The sequence below is a fragment of the Megalops cyprinoides genome, chromosome 22, assembly GCF_013368585.1.
Source record: "Megalops cyprinoides isolate fMegCyp1 chromosome 22, fMegCyp1.pri, whole genome shotgun sequence".
Classification (NCBI taxonomy): Eukaryota; Metazoa; Chordata; class Actinopteri; order Elopiformes; family Megalopidae; genus Megalops; species Megalops cyprinoides.
In genome coordinates, this window is record NC_050604.1 from 3,974,129 (window position 1) to 3,997,084 (window position 22,956).

The 22,956-nt window shown below is 41.0% G+C and overlaps 1 protein-coding gene across 1 annotated transcript; it reads right to left on the reverse strand.

Moving 5' to 3' along the window:
• Positions 1-16,448: 16,448 nt before the first annotated feature.
• Positions 16,449-21,968, reverse strand: LOC118769582 (guanylate-binding protein 1-like). The gene is made up of 12 exons (XM_036516739.1): positions 21,868-21,968; positions 21,399-21,547; positions 20,900-21,089; positions 20,554-20,681; positions 20,320-20,429; positions 19,498-19,691; positions 18,863-19,117; positions 18,194-18,474; positions 17,887-18,087; positions 17,472-17,574; positions 16,957-17,150; positions 16,449-16,587 (listed from the first exon to the last, which is right to left on the reverse strand). The coding sequence occupies exons 2-12, from the start codon at positions 21,438-21,440 to the stop codon at positions 16,477-16,479; spliced, it is 1,809 nt and encodes a 602-aa protein (XP_036372632.1). The 5' UTR covers positions 21,441-21,547; positions 21,868-21,968; the 3' UTR covers positions 16,449-16,476.
• Positions 21,969-22,956: the final 988 nt, after the last annotated feature.

Below are 22,956 nucleotides of genomic sequence, written 5' to 3' on the forward strand. Positions count from 1 at the left end.
CAAATATAATTTAGAATTCATATACCCAAATTGCTCAACTTGCCACAGTATCATTAAGTATGTTTTTCTGTCTGAATATACACTGATTGGCGTCACCTCTGCCCTCAGAACACCCTGAACTTAGGGATGCTGGCCCATGTTGACTCCTGTGTTTCCTATACTTGTTGTAAATTAGTAGTAGTAATAGTAAGTTTATTTTGGTCCTTATTAACAATTTTACAAAATGAATACACATAGAAATAAATAAATAACAATATGTCATTAAATTAAAAGGAAAACAACAAATATTGACCAAAAAGGTGTAGGCTGACGCGTTAGCTTATTATACCTAACCTTTTTACGTACCCCTTTCTCTACTGGGTTTAGGCTATACAAAGACAGAACGATACAGAAGCAAAAACAAAAGTTCCAAACGATTCATACACAATACTGATCATATCTCAGTTATATACTTGTTTACCACCTTATTTTTAAACATTTTTTTTAATTCACAAAGTGAGCTACACATTCTTAACTCCTTGTCACAACTATTCCACAAGTTTACCCCTTTGACAGATATACATCTAACTTTTTATATTTGTTCTTACCTTTGTTTTTTTTTAAATATACATATTCCCCTAAGTTCATATTGGCTCTCTCTAATTTCAAACAACCTCTGAATACAGTTAGGAAGTAAATTATTTTGTGCTTTGTACATTATCTGTGCAGTTTTAAGATCAACTAGATCACAAAATTTTAAAGTATGTAAGTTAGTGTGGCGAGTACAAAAGGGGGGGGGGATTAAAAGTATGACCAGGGAGGTACCAACTATGCCACCCTGGGACTACTACACAGGGGTCAACACCAATCCAATCAACCCTAGGATGACTGTTACCGTTTTGGATTTATTAAACTATCTTGTGCATCCTGCCTCCCTGTCTGCAGTCCCTGCGTGAGCCCTGACAATGGAAGAGAGATCATCCTGTCCTGGCAGAGAGGGGGAGACACTCCACCACACCAGCAGCACTCATCTCAACACCTCCTGTCTCTCCTTCTGTAGGCAGAGAAGTACAGCTCTGCCTACACCTGTGGCTAAAAACCCAGTCAGTAACCAGATTCTCCATCTCAGCACTGAAGAGTTCTGCTCTGGTATGAAACAAGAGAAGCTTTCAATGTAACTTTTTTCCCCCCTTCTGGTCTGACAAGTCCTGCCAAGTTCACGTTTAGCAGAACTATCCAAATCTGGTTAGTTGGGCCATGAAAGAAGAGAGTATAACAGTTTGCTAGCAGGCTTAAAATGTTAAAGAAACCTTGTGCTAATTGTGCATCCATGAGTCCAGCATAATTTTGGTTTGCTGTATATTTCATTGTGTCCATGTTCAGTATCATCAGCACCTGTTATGTTAATGCCATTTGCCTGATCAGCAAACTCACTGCTGCTCACCTTTTTAGGAACCCACAAGAGAATATACTTACAGGTTCAAATTATCATACATAAACCAATCTGATTTCTGTATTTGGATGTGGATATGACTTGAATTAGTGTGCATGTATGTTTTTCTGAAACGTAGTGTTAAAGTGTTTAATCATTTAGTGTAGATTATGTTGGGCTGCCATACTGAAACTTTGAAAGTTAATATTTTGGTTGTGTTTAGACTGTTTCAGACCAGAAGACACCTCCACTCGAGAAGAATCACATAGTGCCTGCAATGCTGGTACCTGCAGTGATATTAAAAAGTGGGTAGCTCATATTCTTTATTAAACATTGGCAGAGCAGAAAAACAAAACATGAAGGTGGATGTGTGTTTGTACACTCATGTGAATATATGTCTGGAATGAAGGTTAAATGTGTCTGGTGCATTTTCTGTGACCACAAAAGGTGTTGTAATGTCCAAGACTCTATAGCAGAGCAGTATCTGCTCTGATCATTTTGCATTTTCTAACCTGCAAACCTGAGAGTGTTCCTGTGTAAACAGGGGATTATTGGGATCACTGCATGGTACAAATGGGCCATGAAAAAAGCAGGGATTCAAATCCCAGGCTGAAGCTGGATTTTGGTGTAATAATGGCTATCAACACACTAGCAGCTTCTGCTTCTCCCTGAAACTGTGTCATATGAGCTCCTGTCAGAAGCATGCTTATGCAGCACATTCATGTTTTCCTGTTGATCTACCTCTCTGTGTGTTTATTGTAATATTTCTTCCACTAGAGTGGGCCCTCACATTCGAACAGGTGACAAGATTGTGTATGCAGCTGTTGTCAGATGAACAGTCTACCAGTGTGAGATGTTCTATGTTTCAAGACATGCACTGAACTCTTTTTTGTTGCTTTTTGAAAAAAAAAAGCATGTGTGCTTTAAAGGGGTTTCGCATGTGAAATTAAAAGGCCCTCCTGGTCCAAATCTTCAGATACAAACACCAAAATTGCACAACAAAATTTCTATCAGACCATGATATAAGCTGAGATAGTTACACCTCAAGGAGATCCCTGTGAGGGTTTTATTCATTCAAAGACCTTCCAGGGTTCTATTCTATTCTATAACTGCTTTTTCAGCACATGGACATTCATATAGGTTCAAAGTTAAAGTTACCTTTACTGAAAGCTTGCAAAATACAGACAGGCAGGCAAAGGTATACCACCTCAAGGCTGAGCAAAGACATGAACAAAGGGCAGGGCTTCAATAACATAACATAGGTGTACACAATAACTAATCAACACAAGTGAACGACATTAACTAAATGAGACATAGACAACACAGGAAGTTATGTGGCCATCTGGTGGCCAACCCAGGAAGCAGCAGATACATTTCTGACACCCTAGTTCTATCCTTGCTTCTTTTTCTCCTCTCCTCACAACTCACCTATCTTTATTTACTTGGTGGGTGAGGCCAGCCAATTAAGGAATAACTATCCAATGCCTAACCTGCTTTCACACACACACACACGTTTATAGTTTGAAGTGACCGTGATGACAAAAGGTCATCTATTACAAGGTTTTGTAAAGTAAAACATTGAACAGATAGGGCCGTGAATCAAAGACACATTCATACACAAATATACGCATAACTACACTCAAAACTACTGTTGTTCAATTGACCTATCAATTGAGGCTGGGAGGTGTGGGGTAGGGGGGGTGACACATGAATACACAAAATGTGTTAGTGGTTATTTAAATGCCAGTTCTAAAGGAACGCTGGCAAATAGATTTCAGTTTCAGAATTTGCCTGTCATGTTCAACTTTACCACTTGTTGAGAATACTCTTCAAAGTACAGTATGTGGGTGTACAAATGCCTCATGCCTAATGATTACACCTTAAACTACATGGGAGGTACACTGGGCCAATTAATTTTTTGCAGGGAACAGTGAAACCAATAGATCAGGCAGGCAATCACACACTGGGAATGATGATATGCTAAGGGCAATAAAAAAGACAGTAGGGTGTCCTGTACTGTACTGTAATTACCTTGAAGATTTAGAATGGTGCTTTCAAAACACAGTTTCAGAGCTGCCCCTCCTTCCCCTAGAACTATAACAGCCTTACACTACTGAAGTAAGTCTCTAAGAGTAACCAGAATCTTACTAGCAAGAGGACATATTTCCCTCTGTAGCCTTGGTTCCACCCCAGCTGCGTCCTCAGCTGATGATGATCAGTAGCCCACAGCAATGGAGCATATTGATTAGGCACGTTGTTCAGGGTTTATCTGCGTTGTGACACACCAGTGACCCCTGCTGGTCAGACACCCACAGTCTGTCTGTACATGCCTGACTCATGTCTGTGCGGAGTTGGGGACTGCGATATGAAAAAGAAAGTGGCATCACTGTTATGATTATTAACCACAGTCTTTGAGTGTGCCGATTTTACTGCTGAAACTATGGACTATTGTAACAACTTTATTTTGTAACTTCATTATTTATCAGTATTATCTTTATTTTGGGATGGTTGTCATTTCTGACAAAGTAATCATTGTTTAGCCTAATTTTTCATAATTTTAGCAGGCTTAAAGATAAGGCGGTAGTGTAGCATAGTGGTTAAAGAGCAGGACTCGCAGCCGAAAGGTTGCCGGTTTGATCCCCGTTGGGACATTGTTGCTATACCCTTGGGCAAAGTACCTAACCCACAATTACCTCAATAAATATCCAGCTGTATAAATGGATAACATTGTAAAGAACTAACCTATACAAGTCGCTTTAGATAAAAGCGTCTGCTAAATGAAATGTAGCTCAAGGTCAGTGAATATAAATTATTTACAAACACGATATAACCCGAAAAACGATGAAAAGAAATTCTCCACCAGACACCAAAAAAATTCCCCAGAGCTGACCATTTTCAACATATGTTTCGGCTTTGAGGCATCCTTTAGAGATAACAGCTCCTATTGCCGAGACCAAGGGAGGCACTGCCCCTCTTATGATTGGTCACTTTCAACGTAATCACACCCACACACGACCTCCTTAACGGAAGCTGTCAATTAAGGTTCATGGAGGTCGTGTGGGTGTGATTGCGGCGAAAGTGACCAATCATAAGAGGGCCAGTGCCTCCCTTGGTTTCCGCTCCCAAATTGTCAAAACTCAGGTCGATTCGCGCGAGCAGAGTTAACCCGCGCGAGCGCGTATGCCCTCCAGCGCTGGCCAAGCAGAAATTCTCTCGCGCGTGGTGACTGCCTTGTGCGCGAGAATGTTTCCGTCGCTCGTGACTTTTGACATAAATCTGACGCCATATCACAGCTGCTAAAGAGATCCCCTCCCAGGATCTCTCCCCAAAACACAAAAAAAACAAAAACAAACTTAACCAAAAATATTCCCAAACCGAAAGAAAAAACCCGACCGAAACCGTAACCAATATCCAAACCGAAAAAAAAACAACACGAAAGAAAACTAAACCTGCCGCGGACCCCGCCAGCAGCAGCCATTCAGCAGCTCCGGCCCAAGTACGCACCCGCGGTTCCCAATTAATTCCCAAACGCGCTGCCCAACGCGGCGGCAACTGTCGGTTTTCCTCCCGACTTTACTAGCATGTCGTCCTGAGGTGGGCATTTGGATATGTGGGGTGGGCAACTATATCCAATATGAAAAGGCCACACCTCAAAAACCTCTCTTTCTGCCTGTACAACGCAGGTTACTTTTCATTCAGAAATACTCCGATAAAAGCTGTAGGCCCACATATACAACAGTAAATGCACCTACAGTCATGCTATTCCCACATGACAAAAATTATTACAATTGCTCATTATTTCCATTTATACTGTAATTGCAGTTATTAATGCAGTTTGATAGACACAAAATTTACAGAAATGAAGGATTAGAGTATAGTACTAGCAAATTTAATGCAAATTACAGGCTGTCATTTTCAAGCCTAGTAAGACAAGAATATCAGATGTAAGGTAGCCTTGTTTTCTTTTGGAACACTGAAAAAAAGAAATCTGAAATAAAACAAATTCTCAACTGGTGTAGTCTATAGTCTCCTAAGGCAAAGATATATAACACAAAAAGAAACTTTCTCCCTCTCCCTGACTGCTATGCCCATGGAAAGCAAGTTTGTTTACCGCGAGAAACTCGCCAATGCTTTTAACGTAATATTTGGTTTTTTCGGCCTGACTTTGCCCTAGCAGATATTCGACACTTTCACCAGTAGTCATGTCTGTGCTGATATTCTTGCCAAGCAGACATAACCCGCACATGACAGACACTGGACGCATGTTTTCCAAGCCATTGTCTCGGCCAAGGGCACGTTTCCTTTTTGTGAAGCCACGCTTGGTGAATATGTCTTCCTTATCACCAGCACCATGCGACACGGAAAACAGAAAACTGCATCACGCTGTGCGGAGTACTCCAGCCACGGTTGAGCCTGGTGCCAGCTCGCACTATCTTGTCTTCTGGCCAAACATACGTTTAGGATAACTTGCCAGAATTGGCTGGGAAGGTTTATCATTATTCAACTCCCAGTCTTTGACAGTGGAAGCATTCAGGGGTGGCAGGTCGTGTATTTTTAATGTTGAGTACCGCTGACACTGAAGCAGGGCTAGATCGGCAGAAACAGTAATGGTTGCCTATTGTCTGTGGTCTTGGTAGACCATTTTTGAATAAGCCATCTATGCATTCTTAAAACTCAAGAAACTTAACTGCCCAAGTAAGCTTGCTAGGTTAGGCCTACTTTAAAACAAACCAGCAAGGAACTAGCGACAAACCATCGTTAACGTTAACACTGGTCAAGAAAGCGTTAGCTGTAGCTATAGGCTATAACCTAAGAAATGCCACTAAACTGTCAACACTACGAATGAGGAAAAAAATGGATAACAAAAGTTTTATGAACAATTCAAAAGTTTTCCTTCGGGAAAAAGTATGCAAAACGGTTGTGACTCGCACAAGAACCAGCTGGTAGCATTTTCTCGTTTGAATGAAAGCGCTCTCAGGTTTATGCGCGTTTAAGCGCTTCTCACGGTTATGCTGATGACCGTTGAAAGTTCTCGACCACTCCTCTTCCATTATGTCACACATTTGAAATGACCAATGATTCATTAGAGAAATATAAAAGTGAAGATAAGCCATATATAAATTAAGCTAAATGTTTAATTTAACCGATTTTTCTTAGGGTGGGCAAACGACCCTTTTGGGTGGGCAACACGCCCCTGACTAAAATAAGTGTTTTGATCCTGACTTGAACTTCTTTAAGAGTGCAAATGGTGAACCTTGTCTCTGTGATTATAACGAAAAACAGTTTAATGCTTTCAGTAGTAGTTAATCAAAGAAAACAAATATTTTCTCAACCTTTCATTTTAACATTCAGTTAACGTGCAGTTCATGGAAAATTCATTAGTAAGTAAGCAATTACTTGTCATCTTTAAATCATGAATTTTCTTTCTTTGCCTTATCTGAAACATGGATCTCAACGAAACAAGCAATAAAGTATGAAATGTATCAATACGAGTCTCTGCACTACTGTAGAAAGAATCAATTTGGAGGAGGAGAATTTCTATTTTTGTTTGAGTTTGCTTAAGTCATTTCTCTTCAACCCACAGAAAGCTGTGATTCCTCTGAATGGATTTTAGGTGAAAAGAGAAGATTCTAATAAGTGCAAAGGTAAAAACATCAACCATATGAACCATCATATGTGAATGTAAAGTTGGAATATTTTCATTTGATTATCTTAAGAAAGTAAATCTGGGGGGAGAAATCTATAATAGATGTATATTGTTATTGCCCTTATAGCAAGGATTTAAAAACCGTAATTCAATTCAATTCAATTCATTTTTATTTGTATAGCGCTTTTTACAACACAAGTTGTCACAAAGCAGCTTTACATTGTTCCCAGGCCTGAGACCCCCTGAGAGCAAGCCAACAAGGCAACAGTGGCAAGGAAAAACTCCCTATCAGGAAGAAACCTTGAGCAGAACCGGGCTCATGGGGGGGCCCATCTGCTTCTGGCCGGCACTGGGCAGATAGAGTTAGAGACAAGTTATGCAATGTACATTTGTTATTGACAAACAATAGCAGTTAACAGTAGAGTGATTATAAGAATGTCTCCTAGGATGTCCGGGTCTTGGAATGCAGTTGGCTTTGATGGGCAGGGCAGCGAGGTAGCAGGACTGAAAAACGAGATGAGACGCTTGGGCTACAGCTCCGGACAGGAGCCCGGAGCAGGGAATAGGAAGCAAACAGAAAACAGTGGTTAGTGGATGATAAGAATGGCAGGGATGTAGAACAGAGAGGCAGGAGAGGAGGGGCAGAGAAAAAGGTGTGCAACAAGGAAAGACCCCGGCAGGCTAACATTATGGCAGCATAACCTAGGGGACGGGAGGCAAGGGACCGGCATAGTCATGAGGGCGACCCTAAGACAGTCAACACCAGATCACGGCACAGGGTCCATGAAAGCAATGACCACTTAGTCCACCAGAGACTCTATGATCCACGCCAGCACCAGGCCATGTCCCTCAGCTGAAGGATTTACTATATAGATATGTTTTGAGCCTAGACTTAAAGGTGGAGAGAGAGTCTGTTCCCCGAATCTCAGAGGGTAAACTGTTCCACAGGAGAGGGGCTTGATAGGAAAAGGCTCTACCGCCTACAGTAGTTTTGCCCACTCTTGGAATGGTGAGAAGCCCGGCATTTTGGGAGCGAAGGGCTCTCTGCGGAAGATATGGATGAAGAAGGTCCTTAAGATAGGGGGGGGCAAGCCCATTTAAAGCCTTAAATGTGAGTAAGAGTATTTTAAAAATGATCCGGTATTTAATAGGTAGCCAATGGAGAGAGGCCAGAACTGGGGTGATGTGCTCAAAGCGTTTAGTTTTAGTTAAGATTCGAGCAGCTGCATTTTGCTGAAGGGGTTTTAATGAGACGTTTGCACATCCTGACAAGAGGGCATTACAGTAGTCTAATCTGGATGTTACAAAGGCATGGATTAGTTTTTCAGCGTCGTTAATTGATACGATTTTCCTGATTTTAGCAATATTTCTCAGATGGAAGAAGGCAGTCCTAGAGGTGTTAGTTATGTGAGTTTCAAAGGAGAGCTCGGGATCAATAACAACACCAAGGTCTTTGATGGCTGCACTCGGGGCAAGGGAGACACCATCAAGGTCCAATGTAAAATGAGTGAGTTTGCTCCTGATTGAATTTTGGCCTATGACCAATATTTCGGTTTTGTCCGGGTTGAGGAGGAGAAAGTTTCGGGCCATCCAATTCTTTACATCTGTTAGGCAGGCCTCCATGTTTGAAATATTCAGAGGGACATCGGGTTTGACTGATATGTATAACTGAGTGTCGTCCGCGTAACAGTGGAAATTAATGTCATGTTTACGGATGATATCGCCAAGAGGCAGCATGTATAACGAGAAGAGCAGAGGTCCAAGCACAGATCCTTGAGGTATACCATATTTTACTCTGGAACGAGCGGAGGATTCGTTGTTGATGGAGACAAACTGATATCGTTCTGATAGATAAGATCTAAACCAAGATAGGGCATGTCCACTTATGCCAACCAGGTTTTCGAGGCGGTCAAGGAGGATACAATGATCGATGGTATCAAAGGCTGCACTTAGGTCTAGTAGCACAAGAAGAGAGATACAGCCATTGTCACAGGAGAGTAGAAGGTCGTTGAGCACTTTCAGGAGAGCGGTTTCCGTACTGTGGTGAGGTCTAAATCCGGACTGGAAAACTTCCAAAATGTTGTTAGAGTGTAAAAAGGCACAGAGTTGCTTTGATACCGCTTTTTCCAGAATTTTGGAGAGGAATGGAAGGTTCAAGATGGGCCTATAGTTTGACAGGTCATTGGGATCAAGATTAGGCTTTTTCAGAATAGGCTTGATAACTGCTACTTTAAAGGGCTGAGGTACGTGTCCAGACATAAGAGAGGCATTTATAAGATTTAATAGTGGTGTGCCAATTGCAGGCAATAGCTGTTTTAGGAAGCCAGTTGGTATGGGGTCAAGTTGGCTGGTAGAGTTATTAGATGAATTGAGAAGAGAAGAAAAGTCGCCAAATTCAATGGGTATAAAAGAGTCGAAGCGCGGGGCGGGCCTAATAGACATGTCTACATAATCTGGAACGGGACTGGCCAGGCAGGAACCAGAAGTTGATGAGAATTTTTGTATTGTGTCTTTTATCTTTAAGATTTTACTGTCAAAGAAGTTCATGAAGTCACTGCTACTATAAATTGCTGGTATGGTAGGGTTAACTGATGCAGGACTCTTGGTTAATCTGGCAATAGTGCTAAACAGGTACCTAGGATTGTCCTTGTTTCTCTCAATAAGAGTAGAGAAATATTTGGATCTGGTAGCTGTGAGGGCATGCTTGTAATTTAGGAGACTTTCCTTCCACGCCAGGAGAAAAACCTGTAGTTTGGTGGAGCGCCATTTTCTTTCGAGTTTTCGTGTGGCTTGTTTGAGAGCACGAGTATGGTCGTTATACCAAGGTGCTAGCTTCTTGTCTGTGATTTTCTTCCTTTTGAGGGGAGCAACGGCGTCTAGAGTTTTACGCAAAGTAGAGTCGATTCTGTCCGCGAGTAGATTAATTTCAGTTGAGCTGGGGTTTGAACATAAACTAGAGGAGATTTCGTTGTGCAGGTAGTATGATGTAGGGAGCTCGTCGATAAAGGCATTTGCTGTAAGAGAGCAAAACGTGCGCCTGGAAGAAAATCTAGGCTCCGAGTATGTGAAGCACGTTAGTGGTAAATTGAAAGAGATGAGATAGTGGTCGGATAACATAGGATTGTGTGGCATGATTTCCACCTGGTTAATGTCTGCTCCATATGTGAGGACCAAATCAAGAGTATGGTTGCGGTAATGTGTGGGTTTGTCCACAGCTTGATAGAGTCCAATGGATTCGATGATGGACAAAAATGCTGTTCTGAACGGGTCATGTTCATTATCCATATGGACATTAAAGTCGCCTACTATTACAGCTTTTTCTATATTGACAACCAGGTCAGATAGAAAATTGGCAAATTCCGATAAGAAAACACTGTAAGGGCCAGGTGGCCTGTAAATTATAACAAGGGTAAATAGCTGAAATGCAGTCTTGTCAGGATGTGCAAAGCTAAGTACTAATAGTTCAAATGAATGGAAGTTATAGCCAGGTTTAAGGGTGGCACAGAGTTTGGAGCTGTGTACAGCAGCAACGCCGCCACCTCTACCAGTAGGTCGAGGGACCTGGTGATTACAATAACTGGGAGGAGTCGATTCGTTGAGAGCAACAAAGTCATTAGGTTTAAGCCATGTTTCAGTCAGGCATAAGATATCAAAATGGTGATCAGTAATCAATTCGTTTGTTAATAAAGCTTTAGGTTGTAGCGATCTGATATTTATTAACCCAATCTTAAGGACCATTTGTCTACAGGTAGTACTTTCAGGTTTGGCAGACTTAATTTTTATTAAATTATCAGCACAATTGCCCCTACTGGATGTTTTTAAGAAGTTTGGGACGGAGGGTCGTGGAACAGACACTGTCTCTATGGGATTTTTAAGTGGTGGTTCCAGGGAAAAAGCAGACAACTGTGTAGGACAGGAAGTCTGCTGCCTGGCCTTGGCCCTGATTAGTCAAGGTTTAGTGGAATTCAGACTATGATCTATGTTACTAGAGATGATAGCTGCACCCTCCCTCGAGGGGTGGATGCCATCTCGTTTTAAAAGACCAGGCCTCCCCCAAAACTTGTGCCAATTATCTATAAAACCCACGTTGTTAGAGGGGCACCATTCAGACAACCAACGATTAAGTGACGTTAATCTGCTATAGATCTCGTCACCGCGCCGCATGGGGATGGGGCCAGAGAAAATTACTGAATCCGACATTTGTTTGGCAATCCTGCACACCGACTTAATAGTTAACTTTGTTACTTCCGATTGCCTCATGCGAACATCGTTAGCGCCGACATGAATAACAATTTTTGAGTATTTCGCTTTACTTTTACCTTTAGCTTTAGCCAGCACTTTCAAATTGGCTTCAATGTCGGAAGCTCTGGCTCCAGGAATGCAATTGACTATGGTCGTTGGTGTCTCTACGTTCACGTTTCTAAGAATTGAATCGCCAATAATCAGGGCTCTTTTAACAGGCTTCTCAGCAGGTGTGTTACTGAGGGGGGAGAACCTGTTGGAAACGTGAACCGAGGGTTGGTGGTGCACCGGGGGCTTGCGCTTGCGTCTATTTTCCCGAACCGTAACCCACTCGCCTTGCTGCGAAGGCTCTGCCGGGGTTGAGCTAGGGGAAAGGCTAATTGACGCATCCGGTACTGAAAAGGATTCGATAAACTTTTCACTAGCTTTAATCTCATATAAGGTGCGGATGCGTGCTTCTAATTCTGCTACCTTCTCCGTCAGCCTAGCGTTAAGCTCGCATTTAACACAGGTGAAGTTGGTCGTAATGGCGGAGAAGGAATAACTAAACATGTTACACACAGAGCAGGGGAGACAGCGAGAGGGAGGAGAGCTAAGGATTGGAGAAACAGAGCTGCGAGAAGCCATCGTATGTAACTAGTGGCTACTTACGTAGTTACGTAGTTACTTACGTACGTAATGAAATTTAAATTATAATTGAAATTGATTGGAGTTAATGGTTGTATTTTCAGTGTGGCAAAGCTACTATGTTTCGTATTTATAAAAATGATCTAGCCTGGACACCTGATACTGTGTTTCCTATTTTGTTTGCTGTTGACACCAATCTCATTTCACATGTAAATTTTGACATACTGGTAAGAGAAGCCAGTGACAGTCTCTCATGTATTTCAAAGCATGCCCATATGAACAAACTGTCATGTCACTTACATATCAATAAGTCCAATTTTGTCAGTTTTAGAAATAAGAATAAAACGTTTCCCAGGGCTGATATTAAATTATTTGTTAATTGTGTTGAAATTACCCAGGTCTCTTCTCTTAGATCAGTAAATGTTTAATTGGAAAAACTATCCTTGAAGGATCACATTAATGTATGTATGTAAAAAAAAAATTATGAAATCAATTGGCATTATGAGAACACTGTGGTCCCTGGTAAATCAATCCTGCTTGACACTCTAATTTAATCTGTCTATACATATCATATTTAATTGTCTAGGCTAGTGCCTATCAATGTTACCTCCAAACGATTCCCAAGATAGGCAATCTTCTGAAATCATTCAGAACTATCTGCTGCTCTGTTCAAGAAATTAAACCTACTGTCCATACTTGATTTTAATAAATGTGTATTTATGTATCCTGTAAATATATGTTTCCAAAGTAAAACTTACTGACTACATTCCAGCAGTTCTTTCAAATGATCTATTATTAATAATGCCCATTCACTATACTCACTCACTCCTTAACTCCTCATATTGCTCCTCATATTATCAAATGCAGTCTGTTTGTTAAAGGACCCTCACTTTAGAATGCCAGTCATCCTTCTGTCAAAACTTTCCATCACTTTTTATTTTTTCTGTAATAGAGTGTACTTAATGTACAGTTATTGTGGTTTCACCCTGGATTATTATTATTTTTTAATCACAGTTTTGTGCCTTAATTCTACTGTCTGTCTTACTGAAGCTGTAATTTGCCATGAAATGTAAATTATAATTTAAATGGAAGGTACCTCTATATGGCCTTTTGGGCCTCTCACCTCTTCTCCACTGTCCTTTCTTTCACTGTCCTGTATTACATTTACATTTACATTTATTTATTTATCCTGTATGTCTGTATTACCTTTAATTATTTCTTGTGCAAAACAAATCTGAGTAGGTATTTATTGGCACTGGGGTAATAGAAGTTGATCTGTCTGTCAAAGAAGCAGAATTGAAAATGGTCATGCATTCCCACGTGTGTCACTCACATGTTCTACTTGTTGATTATTTTGGCAGCATTGTTGGTAATGTAGTAAAAAAACAGTGGTACAACATCTCTGTACTATTTACTTAATAATACTTGGACAGCTTTACCATTAAAAAAACAATAAATGAAAGTTATGAAAAAATTCACAACATTTTAGTTCAAACGATTAAAATTTTTGGTGATAGTTTTACCTGCCTGAAGTTCACATCACATAAGCATAAACACTCTCCTTACAATAAAGTGGTAAAGTGTGTTTAAGAAATGGTTAAAATACATTTCAAAACCTGTAACAAGATAAATTAGTTTCAGTTGATGACCTGGCATGTTTGATGATTCTGTCATTTCTTGCTATTACTCAACTGCAATAATCTGCAGAAAACAAGCTGATTATCTGTGTTATGCACCCTGTGCTTGTTGTAGCTTTGCTCAGATGAAGAGGGATTCTTTGCTAGCCGCAGTGACACCTCAAAACGCAGTTTTTCTATTTACTGTGAAAAAAAGAGAAATCACACAGAATAAAGTGTAAAGTCAGGGTTTCAAGTGATCCATATATCTTCAGTTGCTCAACAAATGCAAACGGCCATGCATTGTTTTGAAATCAATGGGGAGATGTTTGTGAAACGATGATGTCTTGACCTTGACCTTTTTTACCTTTTCTTTAACTAGCAGGTAGATTGGAGAGGGAATGTGACAGGGTGTGTGTATAAATCTGACACTCAGTTCACTGCTCAACAACTCACAGAAACACTGCAGAGAGAAACTCATCATGAGAATTCTTCTCCGTCTCCCCTTGCTGGGTTTGGCAGGTAAGCCTTACTAAATATTCTCTTAGTCAATGAACATATTGTGCAATACAGGTATTTTGATATATGAAATTGTAAAACTGTGAGATTCACAGTATATCTACTTCCTCACTTCTGCTTACAGTAGCTACTTTCTGTTGAATATTTTCCAGAGATAGGATGAGGTAGTATGAGGGTGTAGATCTTCATGTATCAAATGCTTAAAGCCTATTTGCACTCATCCCTGGTGTACATACATCCTGCCCATACAGTACTTAAGACTTAAGACTTTTAAAGTCTTAAAAGAGGTTGATGTCTCAACAGCTATTTTATAAAATCATGCTTTTACTATGTGATTTATAAACTGAAATTGTAAAAATTGTAATTAAATGGGGTTTTAACCTGGACTAACAATTGAAATGAAGTATCCGATACAGTAGATCAACTGAGAAAGTTTTACATTTTGTCATTTGGCAGGCATTCTTACCTAGAGCAACATACAAAAGTGCAATCAATTATGTAATAACCTCCCAGTGTGTGTCTGTCCCCATCCTTCTTCTCCTATTGTCTCACTCCATCAGACTTGTCTATCAGTGCCACCGCATTGGAACGTTATAAAAGGATCATTGGATCCTGCAGGCCTGATGAAGCATCATACCAGGTTTTGCTGACTAACAGCCAGAAGGACCCTATATGTGGGGGTCTGCTCTCTCAAGATGCTATATCTGCTCTCTCCCATATGGGTCCTCACTGCTGTACATTGCGACAGAACATGAGTACTGTTGTGTGGACACTGTGACACCGTGCCACAGTTGTACGTATAAGATGAACTGTTCTAGCATAATGAGTACCCTAAAGTTTAAGTGTTCTAGCATAATGAGTAACTTAATGTTTAAGTGTTCTGGCATGATGAATTTCATATTATGTAACTGTTCTGACATGATGAATGTCATTATATTTAATTTCTTGTGTATATAATATATTATATTATATATATATGTATATATATATATATATATATATATATATATATATATATATATATATGTATATAATCTTGTGTATATAAAATATTTACAACTCATTTGAAACCTGCCCAAACTGGTCCTGCTGCTCCCCTTATCAGCAGGACCCCCGCAGGTAACCTGAGGCACAGGCGCACCCCCAAGGACGGCCCCCAGGTCACCATTTGCCTTCTGACCTGCCCGTATCCTTCAGCCACCAATCAGGGCCTCAATAGGGCCAAGGATATGGGACAATATAAAGGTGGTGGTGACCTCCTCCACCTCTGTACCACAACAATACCTGGGAGGTGAAGAACTGGGGAGACTAAGCCCTTGGGGACCAAGCATTGTGCTGTTGTTGTGTGCGTCTGTGCCAAAGAAACCACACACATACAAACAACTCACACACCCTCACATCCACCCATTCCAAATCCCCAATAGACAACTGAACCCGGAACCTGACTCCTGTGTCCTGACCGACGCCCCACTGTGACAGCAAATTAGCCTGAACCTAGTTTACAGGTGAAACTGCCCCCTCAGTTTCAGTGGGTCTCCAGAAAAAAAAATTGGGAAACACCGGAGTATACATTATTGTTCTACTGCAATCAAAGGGGGTTTGGGTCTCTTGTATATCCACCTTCTATGGGTCCATCTTTATGCTCTGTTGATTTTGAGTCATTCCTGCATAGTTTTGTCTATTTCTGTTCTTCTGCTGGAAGCAACATGATATACAGACTATCTCTGTGGTAGTGTGGGTAAGTGTTCCCAGCAGCAGGCTGGATAAAGAGGTCACATCTTCTCCTTCCTCCCTGCTTGACTCTGATATGTGGGTATAAGGTGAGGGAGGAAGGAAGGTACATTCCACTATACCTCATCCACCTGCTGTGTCAAACTGAGCTTTATTTTACATTACACTCATTTAGCAGACACTCTTATCCACAATGACTTCCAGCACAAAATAACAGTAGTGTATCCATTCAAGTTGAATGAGCAACGGTGTTTACTTGTGCAACCTGACTAGACAAAGGAAGGCAAGTATACAACCATACATCAGTCACCAGATCACAGAATCCAAAACACATCACAGCACTACACATAAAACAAACAGCAAGTAATACAAGCAGGTGTTAGGAGAGTAAAATACTGGAACTCCATTTAAAGCCATGCATGTATGTGTGCTCATGTGTGTTTGTAAAGAGAGAGGAGGAGATGGAAGTGAAAAAGATATCAAGAGAAAATGGCCTCAGGTTCTTTACTGTGCTTTATAGTTGCTATAAATCATACTCTCTGTGCTGTACTGATTGTCATAGTCAATATGTCATCTATATATCTGAATGAGAAAAAAGACAAAATCTGAATCTATTGAATCTTTACTGAATTATCCAGACAATTACTTTTTGCAATTTTGAAATTTCTCCGGAAAAAAAGTGCTTAGGAAATCACACAAGAATCCTGTTGTTGCTTAAGCATCTTGTTCTCCAGCTTGGCCTCCATCAGCTCTAACTGCCACTTGTACCCCTCCATTTCCAGGGCCCGCTGCTCCTGTTCAGTGGGAGAGAGAGGGGGGCTGAGTCACACAAGGCAGGCTGACTGTAACAAATTTTGGCTGCTGGTGAAATCTACATGTGAGATCCAAAGTCTCTTCTTTCGGAGGGGTGTGTTTTTGCATGTATGATATATTACTTTCAACACATTCTTACTGTATTCAAGCAGTACAAGCCTTAAAGTTAAGTCTGTTTTCTCATACCTAAACTTTACAAGTGTTGTGTTGGAGAGAATGGCAGTGGACCCTATGGGACTTAACTATTTCCATGATCAAAATGTATGATCATTGCTCTGATAGAAGACATGTACAATGTAAATGTGTGAACATCATGGTGTCATTGAAGAGACAAGAGCTGAAGTGAATACCTTCAATCTCTGGGTAAGAACTCGTTCATTTTCTTCCATCATTGCCTTGCGTTCCCATTTGATTTTCTCCAATAGCTGCTGTTCATTTTCTCTGTGCGCTCTCTCCATGTCTTCCATTTTCTGAGCCATGGCCTCTTGTTCCTGCCTGGCTACCTCTGCTTTAACTCTCTCGACCTCTGCAAGGGCTTTCTCCGCTGTTATGGAAAAAAAAATCCTTGAATAAATAAGTTATGCATACTTTCCAGGCAACATGTAATTCATTCAATAGTGATTCGAATGTGAAATTATTTCAAAATGTGCAAGAGTCAACAGATTAATTCCTTGATTCAGTGAAAATTTGTCATTGACTTTGACTTACAAACCGATGCAAGTGCAACTTTTTAAAACACCTTTTTCTGAAATTTTGGTGATTGCTGGACGGACTGTGAAGTTAATTGTGTCAAAGTTGAGGAAATGATAACTAAAACCAGGGGTCAATCCCTTTCATCTAAAGCTTGTATGATTATGCTCCTCACCCTCTAAGATTCGTTGTTTTTCAGTAAGACTTTTGTCTGCCATCAAAATGTTTCTCTCCAGGTCACTCTTCTCCTTCAGGAAGGACTCCAAGGCATGGCCACTCTATAATTAAGGTCATGTAGCATTATAACAAGGGCTTTGGGTGTTATTAGGTTAGTGTAAACTTGCTTTGTGTGCCGTCCTCTAATCAGTAACATTATAATTATAATAATAATATTATACTAAGGTTCCTTATATTGTTTACAATCACTTCATCTTTTTAAATTCAGTATAGGGTGGAAATGCTATTTGGCATACACAACTGTACTGAATGACTTTTTACATACACTACTGGGAAATGACTTTTTTTTCGGGGGGCATGTGATTGTAACTGAGGCTGTATAAATCTTGATGTAGACTGAATCCAGACAGTACCTGTATGCCTTTGCCAGGTGTATCTCTGTACTGCTGAATGATGGAGTCCACCTGGACTCTGTAGTCAGCATATCCTCCTGGCCTCATGTAGGACTCCTGGTCCAGAGACTGCCATAGCTGCTGCAGCAGAGTAATGCAGTGCTTCCTGGACAGATCTGCGTTCTCCTGACACTTCCTCTCATACTCCTCCTTGATATGCTCCTGTGAGCCGGGGCAAAAGAACAGTTTTTCAATGAAATTTGTTTTTGCTTCTCATCACCTAAAATAGATAAGTCTGTTTAGCCATGAAGAAAGTCATGCTCCTGACCATGAGGTCTTTCTGGTACTGCTGGTCGTTGTCCTTGAAGGAGCGGGCCATGAACAGCTGCAGCGCCTCCTTCAGGCAGCCCTCATGAACACTGGCGAGCTCTTCCTGTGTCTCAGTGGGCAGCACCACTCGTTCTCCCAGCAGCTGCCTGTAGAGGGCGTGTGACTTCTCAACTGCAGCAGAGTTCTCGATCTGTGACAGTGCCAGCACTGCGTTCTCCAGGCATGGCATCTGTCCTCCTCGAATGGCATCCATATACGTCACCACCAGATTAGCCAGCACTGAAACCACATAGACAGTCAGACACATAGGAAATAAAGGAAAACAAATGATGCTTATAGAAAGTGGAAGTGGTAGTTCTCTACACTTTGAAGTGTGGAGAGGCAGCAGTGTGGCATAGTTGTAAGGAGCAGGGCTCATAACCGTAAGGTTGCTCGTTGGTTTCCCTGCTGGGGCACTGCTGTTGTACCCTTGGATGCTTAACCCATGATTACTTTGGTAAATATCCAGCTGTATAAATGGATAAAATTGTAATTGATGTAAGTAGCTCTGGATAAGAGCATTTGCTAAATGACAATAATGTTACTGAAGCCTTTTACAGCCAAAGAAGCAACAGTTTCTTTCACAGTTTACCTGGTAATATTCAGCTTTTTACACTTTTTCACTTACTGCTTCCATTGACTATGATCCCCCCTGTGAAGCTTTTCTCCTTTGAATCACTTAAAATGTAACTGCAGAAGTCTCGGGTTTGCTTGATAAAGTCAGGCTCCAGGTCATCATCTCCCACCTCTTCCATTTTCTTTAGCTTGCGCTTGTTGGTGGGCCGGTCAAACACAAAGCACTTCCGAACAGGGAAGAACATTCGGATACACTTTCTGGGACCATCACTGAGAGCAAGGTGTGGGGCATTGTTTTTGGAGTCATCTTTGGCAGAAACATAAAACATCATTTGCTCAGAAAGTTTAACACAGTATCTTAAATCTGTCCCTGTGAAGAGCAAGTTTTAGTCTTCTGTAGACAATAGCTCATAGTTTTAATAAAAGTATAGTGTGCACATGCATAACTTTGGTGGCACATAAAAATGAAGAAAGGACAGAGATAAGGAGGGAGTTTCTTTATAAGAAATCATGACCTTCTACAGCATGTTTTCTTGCTGCTCAATACATTATAGAGCAAAAATGCAGTCAAGAATGTGTATAATAGTTCCCAGCTTTACTTTTTCTTCCTCTTAAAGGATACATCATATTGATGTTATCAACATTGCATTATGTCTTCTAGTTTTAGGCCTCACACAGTGGACTTACTTGCGTTGAGCTTGAGAGCGTTCTCCAGGTACTCGTCGGCTGTGATGGTCCTCCCATTCAGCTCCAGCTCCAGAGAGAAGTCTCTCACGGTCCACACGAAGGAGGGGAAGTGGCGCATGAACTCAGACGAGGCTTCATCCTCTCCCTCCTGGGAGGACTTCACCTTGATGCGCTTTGTCAGCTCCGTTACATAGCTGTTGCACATTGAATTTAAGGATGATGTACATATGAGGAAGGCTCAGACATAAAGACTGTCTCCTAGATTCAAACAACTTTTGGCCTTAACTTTTGTCTCACAGTTTAATATTTTTCATTAGTCCCTTCACATCAGTTCTGTGAGTTCAGCAATGGCCAAAGGTAATGTAAATAGTTGTTTATATAATAATTACAGTTGCATTTCTATCAAAGTCAAAATCAAGGAAAAAAGTTCACTGAATTCAGTCGCATTCTAATCTTCTCCTACACTTAGTACATGGGAGAAAAATGCATAACCCTTCTACAGACAGGGGATGCATTCCCCCCTCTGATGTCTGCTAAAACATCACAAGGCTAAATAGTGAGTTTCATAAGTTCTCTCTCAGCATTCTTGCTGTCATTGACATGCCTGTCCTGGACAGGATTATTTAAGGAAGTAAAACTTGTCAGATTCAGCAATGTTTCAGATGGGTTTGACTGACACTGTGAAATACTTGCAATTTGTGCCTACACTCAAAGCAAATGCCTTGCCAACTAAACCACTTCAGATTCCATTGACTAGTCTGCAAATGCCAGAAAATCATGCAACCAATCACCTAAGCCCTGACTGTAAGAATGGGAGGATACTGAAGGCTCATCAGTGCTTCATTGTTGATGGTGCCCATGCTGTTGTAGACCAAGGTGCTGCTCAGGAGGACAGCCAGTGAAAAGATCCAAGTGTCATTTGTCTGGTCTCCCTGTTATTAAAAATAACTGTATTCAATTCTAAAGAGAATACATACATTGTGTAAAAAACTGATCAGATAAATGCATGTTTATTGTATGCCATGATACAGGTTAATGAGCACTGGACTGTCCTACCTTCTCCACATCCCCCAGGCCCTCTGTGTCCAGCAGGACCAGTGTGCGGTTTTCTCTGCGGGGGTGAGTCACACACCACATCCAGATGCCCTTTGTCTCAGACTGGATGGTGGAGCCCAGGGAAAACCCTGTAACCAGAGACAGAAAAAGCATCTGAAAACAATGGCAAGTGATTTCATTGATAACAGTTAGTATTTATAACATTAATGGCAGCTTTGAAATGAATATTGCAGTGTATACATTTGATGCTTCACTTTGTGAGAATGTGTTAAGCCAATTAAACCACACACCAAGTCCAGCCCCTGGCATTTTTACCAAGTGCACACATCCACATCCCCCGTTGTACCTGTATTCTTCCCAGCCAGTCTGTTCATCAGGTAAGACTTGCCAGTACGATACATGCCCACAATGGCCACCACCACCACAGGCTGCTTGATGGAGCTCAGGATGTTCAGGGCCTCCTGGTTCACCTGCAGTTTACTTCCACTTTCATTCTCAATCAGACAAATAGGCCGGGGCATCTTCACTGAGCCACCCTGTATCCAGACATGACAGTGCACATTCATACAGAGGATATGAGCTCAACTCATATCTGCCTCCTGAGACCATATATGGGCTTTTGAACTGATAAGGAAATGGTGTTCCTTCTTCAATACTACTTTCCTGTGCTTTCAAAAGACATGTGTTATCAGTGTTAACATGTGTTATTATGAATTTCACAGTGCAAAAGGTCATTGGTTAAAGCAGACAATTTAGTTGGCAGTGCTAACAAACTGTACAGACATCACCTTGCTGCTTTCTCAGAAAATAAAGTTCTCAAGTCAAAGAATGCTCTCTCCCTGTACCTCTGTCTGGTGGTAGCCTTGAGGTCCCTTTGATGCATCCATGGCCTGTTGATTTCAGAGAGTACTGTATCCTGGGCTGTTAAGGTCAAGTCTTGGAGATCCTTCGAACCTGTTTACCAATCACCTTGTTCATCCAGATGAGTTAAATCCTTTACAAAAATGAAAACCTTCTTGATTAGTACCAACTCAAAAAGGAAGATAAAATGTACACCCTAATGAGCTTATTGCTAATATAAATTAAAATTGTGTGTGAGTGCAGGATTCTGTCTGTTTTGTGATGATACATATTTAAAACAGTCTATGAATGTATTTTTTCATCATTAATATCAACATGAATTATAATATTTTTGGACTAAAATTCCATCTCCTATTGACTATGTCTGTTTTATACACATATTATACATCATATTTACAAATTAACCAAGCTTGTATACATAAACATTTATTATTTTTAAGAGAACATACATACCTGTCTTCACTGATAAGTCTCCTTTAGAAAAGATTGTTACAGCCACAATTAATCCACTGGCAGGGATTTCATCTAATTCTGTCTGAGTTTTTTGCAGCTTCATAGTTAGTACCAGCACTAGAAGCTTTATATTCCTAAAACCGAAACCCACAGCCTACAATATCAGAGTCCATCCTAGACTCGTGTTCTTATCAGTACCCTCCCACTGAAACTGGATGTTCTTGCCACCTAACTAATCTGTAGTAACCTTTGATCCTTTTACTGGATTTAGTGCTATTCATGTTGCACCACAGAGGCAGAAGAAACTTGGTCTTGATCTGGTTTATTTTCTTTTTACTTATTGGGACCAGTTATATTCCTTTTACAATGTAAAGTGAATAGTGTCAGGCAAGCTATTTTACCCTAATTGAACAAATTTAAAATTGGCTCTGCAAAAGTGTCACAAAGTCTGCCTGTATTGTTGCCTCACTGGCAGTTCTCTCGTTTACTTCAAAAAGACCTCAGTTTCATCTGTATTTAATAAATCAGCTATTTCAGGACTTAGAAAACTCTCCTGGAGGAGATCTAGATGTATGCACCTGGTGGTCAGACATTTAAATAGGATACCCCATGGCTTCTCCAGCCGTCGTCCTATTATAACAGAGTAAGGCCCAAAGCAGTCTACTCCTGTAGACCAAAAGGGGGGTTGCTTCAGGCAGAGTCTTGATGGAGGCAGGTCAGCCATTTTTGGGATGACGGGTTTACTGCACCATTTCTGGCATTCTGTGCAGTGCATCTGATGCTGTCTAATGGCTTGACGGCCTCATAGAACCCAGCAGTTTCATCTCATTTCAGCAAAGATATGATCATGACCAGGGTGGAGGAGACGTTCATCGTAATCACGAATGAGGAGCTTTGTGATTGGGTAGTCAGGGGCTAGGACCACGGGGTGTAGTGCATTCTCCTCTAAGATGTCAGCCGCTCTTCACAGACTAACGCCTACTCTAATCAAACCCAGGGTCTCGTCATATTCCGGGGAAAGGGTTGTTAGTCTGCTGGTAGATCTGACCAGGTTTCCAGCTTTAAGGTCACTGATGTCATCTTGGAAGC

Excerpts from the sequence above, each read along its gene's own strand:
- LOC118769582 (XM_036516739.1), bottom strand. The coding sequence starts at position 21,440 with ATGGATGCATCAAAGGGACCTCAAGGCTACCACCAGACAGAG. Across the intron at positions 20,682-20,899 it reads ACTGGCTGGGAAGAATACAG|GGTTTTCCCTGGGCTCCACC; the intron begins GTACAACGGGGG and ends CTCTGGTTACAG. Across the intron at positions 19,118-19,497 it reads CGCTCTCAAGCTCAACGCAA|ATGACTCCAAAAACAATGCC; the intron begins GTAAGTCCACTG and ends TTTCTGCCAAAG.